The 5,946-nt window shown below is 54.8% G+C and overlaps 1 protein-coding gene across 1 annotated transcript in view; it reads left to right on the top strand.

Annotated features, from left to right (window-relative positions):
• The window catches only part of LOC104524130 (proton-coupled amino acid transporter 1), an 18,017-nt gene extending 13,296 nt beyond the window's left edge, over positions 1-4,721 (top strand). Inside the window, exons 9-10 of the mRNA XM_010166903.1 lie at positions 1,092-1,261; positions 4,443-4,721. Coding sequence (XP_010165205.1) covers positions 1,092-1,261; positions 4,443-4,711 — 439 coding nt within the window. The 3' untranslated portion in view covers positions 4,712-4,721. The remainder of the gene's footprint in view (positions 1-1,091; positions 1,262-4,442) is intronic.
• Positions 4,722-5,946: the final 1,225 nt, after the last annotated feature.

The raw sequence follows: 5,946 nt of genomic DNA, 5'->3' as shown, positions 1-5,946 counted from the left end.
CCCCCCCCCAACCACACCTTATACAGCATTCCAAAAATAGCTGCTCTTTTTGTGGTTTATGGGGAGGTTGAATTGCAGGTGGTGGCAGTGACGTTTGCATCACGTTTGCTTTGTAAGCCCAGACTTATCCTGGCAGCGCTGTCTTCTCCCTCCTCAGAAGCCAAGCAGTAATCAGAATCTCTGAAATATTCATGGCTGCAGCTGATAAGCCTCTTTGAAGGTGTTTTGTCTCCTATTTTAAGATGGAGTATAAAATCTAGCTGGTTACAAATAGGAGAGAAGGAGGTTTTTTTTTTCTTCCTTCAGCTCAGAGGATGGATTTTGTTAGTGAAGGTCAAGGTGAGAAATCTCTGGGGATGGGTGATGGATGTGACTTCATTCTGGGTCATTGGCCAAAAGTTAGGGTTGCAGGCTCCTGGCTGTACCAGGACTAGTGGGTGTTTGGGTGTTGCCTGTGTGGGGCAATCATGAAGGAGGGCACCCTGTGTCACTGCAGACCTTGCAGAGTCCAGCCTGGTCAAGGGGAGAAGGTGGTACGGAGCCTGTGTCCCTCCGTAGGCGTGAAGCACCTGGAGGACTCATTACTTTGTGCAGCCAAGGGCGGTGTGACACACGTGAGCATCTAGAAATGTAGGCAGGTGCCTTAACTTGTCAAGAAGCAAATGAGGCTCCTGGTCCCTTGGCCAAAGACACCTCAGCTTTCCCTGTGCCCTCGAGTGAGTTTAGAGCAGGAAAGTCTTTTTTTTTTTTTCTCCTTCAAATAGCTCTTAATATCTGTGCCCACAGGGTCTCCCGAGGAAAGCAGCACTGGAGAGGCTGCTGGCCCAGCTCGTGGCCTGATGATTCCTTACGCAAAGAAAAGCCTCTGATTAGGTGTGGGTTGCCCCAGCTTGGAGGTTACACTGTCTCCTTGCTGTCTCTTGCACAAGAAAGGTCTCGATGGATTGAATCCATCACCCCTAATTTCCCAGGAGGGGAGATGGTTGGGACACAGAAGTTCTTGGCAGAGCGTTTTCCTTCTGCTTTCTGATGTTGATGTAGGGGCTGGAGCAAGAGTGTGTCTCACAGGGTCTCCTTCTTCTCACTTGCAGGCTGTACCAAGCTGTCAAGCTGCTCTTCTCCTTTGGGATTTTCTTCACCTATGCTGTGCAGTTCTACGTGCCTGCAGAGATCATCATCCCTCCCCTCGTCGCCCGGGTGTCAGAGCGCTGGGGCTGGCTGGTCAACCTCCTCCTCAGGGTGGCCCTGGTCGGCGTGACCTGTGAGTAGAAAGCAGATTGTCTGAGTTCCCCTATGAGGACCTGGCACCTCCTTCCCACTGTGGGCTGGTGGTGCTGAGAGCCTTCACCCCTCACCTCACTGTTTCTGGCTCTGCTGCTAAAGCCCTCACAGCAGGGAGTCTCCTGGACCTTGCTAATGCAAGCCAAGGTGGCTTCCAAGGAGGAGCAGCAGCGGCCTCTGCCCGCCTTTGTGTGGGACCAGTCTTCTGCTCCAGTGGAGGAGCAGAAAACTTCCCACATCATTTGGAGGTGGCAGATCCCTGTTGAGGTTTGGGCCTGGGATCCCCCGATGGCACTTTTTGGGGCCGTGGAGTCCCATCAATCTTTGCATGAAACACTCCCAGTGCCTGATCTGGTGCCAGGGCAGCCCAGACTGGAGGCTGTGTGCAGCGTGCAGCCAGGCTCCTTGTGCCTGACGGGACGTGGCTGCAGAGGGGTCACTGGCAGTGAGGGAGGGGCTGTTCCTGTACACACACACATTTATTGCAGCGTGTAGCACAGCAGAGGACAACTGGCAACAGCACATGGCCCCTAACAAAAGCTCCGATGTGGCCACAGGGCAAGTCTGGCTGGATCAGCCCCGAACAGTCCCTTTCCCTTGATGGTATTTGTACCTGTGGTGAGGCTCTGGTGGAGGAGGCTGCTGGGCTTGAACCTCATGGACCTTTGGGAAAGGTGTGGAGCAAATCAGGTGCAGGAGTATCTGATTTTGGCTGGCTTTGATAGTTGAAGACTAAGTTCTTGCTGTTGTCAGCACAGCTGAGATGCTTGACTGAGCTTCCAGGCGTCATCTGCTGTAAAAGAGCTTTTCTCCATGGCTTGATGCTGCTGATGCACCAGAGTTGATCATCAGGGACCTGACCCTGTGTCCCAGCTGCTTTTGTTTGGGTTTGAGAGGAGCGTGTGCTAACTTGAGGGTGGCTGAGAGCAGGGTGCTGCTGGTTTCTGGGCTGTTGCTAATGGTTGGACAAAAATGCTGCATTAATGGAGGTGGGCAAAGCTCCATCTTCTCCATGTTGAGTTCCTGAAACATGTTCTGCTTCTGGAGGGACAGTGCAGGGATGAAATCCTGCCGTGCTGGACCATGTGCTTTGACCAGTGCTGTGGCTGGGCTCAGAGCCTGCTGGTGGGATGGGAACCTCTCCCGGAGGGTGTTGGGGTGTGCCTGGCCAGGGGAGTGAAGGCTTGGAGTGATGGGATGGCTTTAGGCACCGGCAGTGGCTGCACCCTCCTGTTCAGGGATAGGGAGGCAGCAGAGGTGGTGGTGGGAGGATGCTGGTTCCTTTGTACCTCCTCCCCTTACCCATCCGCGTAAGAGATGGCTGTGGCTGTTGGCAAGGATAAAAGCAATTAGGGGGGCTGCATGAATATTCATGGGATGATTGTGTGGCCGCAGAACAAGCCTGCATCGTGGCTTTGGCTTTCAAAGAGAGGATGCAATTTGCTCTATGGGTGTCTTTTAAGCTTAGACTTCAAAACCAGCATATTTAGAAACCCTTTGAATTAATAGCTGCGGAAAGCACGACCGTTGGCCCTGGAGGCTGAGGACTGCAGCTGGTGCTTCAGTTCTGCTTGTTTTAGAGGCGGGGGGGGGGTTTTCTTTGAGGCCAAAGAGCGATGTGGGGTGGGCTGAGGATGCTGTTGGTGGTCGGCTGCTCTGCTCTCCCCACAAGCTGCCAGAGCCAGGATGGTGCATGCAGCAGAGACCTGGCAGAGCTCTCCTTTGGCTCTGTGCAGGGCTGAGCACTGGGATAGACATCCTCCAGGTCAGCTCAGCAGGGACCTTTGCTGCTGTTCTCCATGGTGGAGGGATGGTTCCTCTCTAGGCTTATCCAGATGACAGCAGGGCTGGAGTGGTGGTGATGTGCAGGAGCATCTCCTGTTTGTGTCTTTGCCCGCTGTCAGTCTCCCAGGCTTTCCATCTCCTGCAGTGTGGCAGGGGGTCTTTGTTTTGGGGGGGGGCCAGCCTCTTGTGCCCATAGCTGGTTGCTAGAAAGTGAACAAATCCCTCCATAAGGTGCCCTGAGATGTCCCTTCTCCACCGAGGCTGTAGCTGTCATGGTTCCAGGTGTCTCCTATTTCTAAGCAGAGCTTTCAAAGAAATAAACCAATTTATTTCTCTTGCTCCTTTTGGTTAAGCACTGAAGTCTGCTTTGCTTGCAGAGAATGTTCTGTTGTGCAAAGCTCTGGGTTGCCCTTTCCTCAAGATTTGTTTGGCCAAAAAGCAGCAGTGATGCTCTTGAGTGCCAGGACTGCCGTGGATGGGGAGCTTGCTCTGTGTGTAAGCGTGCCAGTGGGCAACACCTCCCAGCTGCAAAATGGGACCTTGATGATCCTTTATTTTAAATCTTCTCCCCAAACACTGGTGCCACAACATCCAGGTGCTCTGCCAAACTTCCCCTGCTGTCCTTGGCACGGTGAGTTGTGCTGTCGGTGACTCTGGGTTAGGTGGGCAGCAGGGACCACAGCCCAGGGAGGAGCCCAGGGGTGGTGGCAGCTCTGGGCTGGTGGGAAGGAGAATGCACCATCCCTCCATCCTCCCGTGGCTCTGAGCAGGAGGAGGGGGAGCAGGAATATGCTGGAGTTCACTAAGTGCGAGCTGTCAGAAGTCTCCCAGGGGGATTTTCCTTGGCTGCAGTTGGTACCTAACAAATGTTCTCCCTGGGGCTGTGCCGAAGGCGCTCTGCTGCTGGAGCAGCTCTAAACACATGGAAACCACATGGAGTTATTTGGGGTGGGGGGAGATGGCGTTTTCCTCCTGCCTCGTGCTTTTATGGGGTTTCTGAGGCTTTACAGCTCCCCAGGTGTGGGGAGCAGCAGCGCTGGCTCTCACAGGGGTCCTGGCAGCTGCATGTTTGCTGGAGCACCGGTCCTGCTCAGCCCTGGAGCTGGCTGCTGGTGGTGCCCAGGGCAACAGAAAGGGTTTGGTCTGTGTGCTGTGTTTCGTTAACTTAGTGCAACGGCTTAATTGCTTGTTGGGGAAGAGTTGCTGGAAAACGTGCAGCCGTGTCTTCAAAGCTCTGGTGTCAGGGAAGAGGGCAGAGGTGTGATTCCAGCAGGTGATATCCCTGCGGTGGGTTTTTGCTTGTTTTAACTCAGGGGAAGGGGGTCTCTGGTGTCAGGGAGCTGGTAGGACTAACATCATGTCCGTTCCTTCTCCAGGCGTGCTGGCCATCCTCATCCCACGCCTGGACATTGTCATCTCGCTGGTGGGATCCATCAGCAGCAGTGCCCTGGCTCTCATCTTCCCCCCGCTGCTGGAGATCGCCACCTACTACACAGAAGGCATGCACCCCCTGGTCATCGCCAAGGACATCGCCATCAGCCTCTTTGGCTTTGTGGGTTTCGTGGTGGGGACGTACGAGGCGCTGGTGGAGCTGGCAGCACCCTCCGCTGCTGTTGTGAACACCACCAGTGTCATGGTGCAGTGACAGTCCCCCTGCCCCACTGGCCACTCTGGGTGCCGTGCTGGGGCACACTGGGCACTGCTGGTCCCCTGGGGATGGTCTCCTCCTCTCTCCTCTTGGGCAACATGGTGGGTTTGGTCTGTGAGAGGACAGGGCTGCCCACCGTCACCGCCACCCATCTGCAGCAGGGTCCGGTGCTGGGCTCTGGCTGGGGAGGTGGGGTCCGGGCTGGGGCAGTGCATTCCCTGGGGGCTTTTTGGGCAGGTGATACAGCCAAAGAGCCCCCTCAGCACCGTGTAAATAGTCACTTTGAGAGGTGAGGAATCCTGGGGGTGTAGATTTTGATTTTATAAGTCCCAACCTTTCCGTATTTCCCCGTCGCTTCAGTCAGGACATGGAACGGGGACTGCTCTTTTTTGTGCCAGTTTCTGTTGTTTTTTTTAAATCCCCCTCAGCACTTTATTTTTACAGCAACAGAGAAACCTCAGCTCAGGTTGGAGAGTGTGGAGCTGCCTCCTCAGCCAAGCCTGGGGCGAGGGCAGGCAGAGCCCAAGGTGCGGAGCATCCTGGGGTCCCCCAGCTCTCCCACAGTGGGATCCCTGGACATGGGCATTGGCTCCTGCTGTGCTCCAGCTCTGTTTCCAGCCACCTCAGGGGCTGAGCAGGGCCTGGAGCTGGGCACCAGGCTGTCACCTCCTTGCCCTGGGAGGGTTCACTGAACCCTGGCTCATCCTTTCGGTAGTGACACTTTTTTCCCCCATCCAGCGCACAAACCTAACGCGTGGCTTTCGGACGTGTTAGAGCAGTGAGGTGTGTGGAGAGCAAACAGGCTCTGCCATAATGAGGTCTGAGCCGGTCACCTTTGGCTGGGAACCTTCTCCCTGCATGGGACAGGGTGTCCCTGAGGCTCACCACATGCTACCTGCACACCACAAAAATACATCACCTTGTTTACAGTGTCCGAGCTGGCCCCGGCACTCTCTGGCTGCATCTGCAGGTCGACACTGAATGTCAAATCACACACAAAAACCCTACAATTATTATTATTATTATTTTTTTTTTTTTTAACCCTTTCTCTCCTGGTCCCACTCCCTCTGCCTCCACCCCAGCTCCTGTCCTCTGGTAGGATGCAGCTCTCTGATGCTTCACGCTGTGCTCCTCTTGCTTCTTGCATTGTGCATGCTTGAGGGGATGGTCCCCACTACGCTGCTGCTTCCCTTCCTCTCAGTGAGCCCAGCTTCTTCCCTAGAGAGTTTTCT

This window comes from Antrostomus carolinensis, unplaced genomic scaffold, assembly GCF_000700745.2.
Source record: "Antrostomus carolinensis isolate BGI_N321 unplaced genomic scaffold, ASM70074v2 scaffold32404, whole genome shotgun sequence".
In the NCBI taxonomy this organism is placed as follows: Eukaryota; Metazoa; Chordata; class Aves; order Caprimulgiformes; family Caprimulgidae; genus Antrostomus; species Antrostomus carolinensis.
The sequence above is the reverse complement of the archived record's forward strand: the minus strand, read 5'-3'. Positions and strand labels throughout refer to the sequence as shown.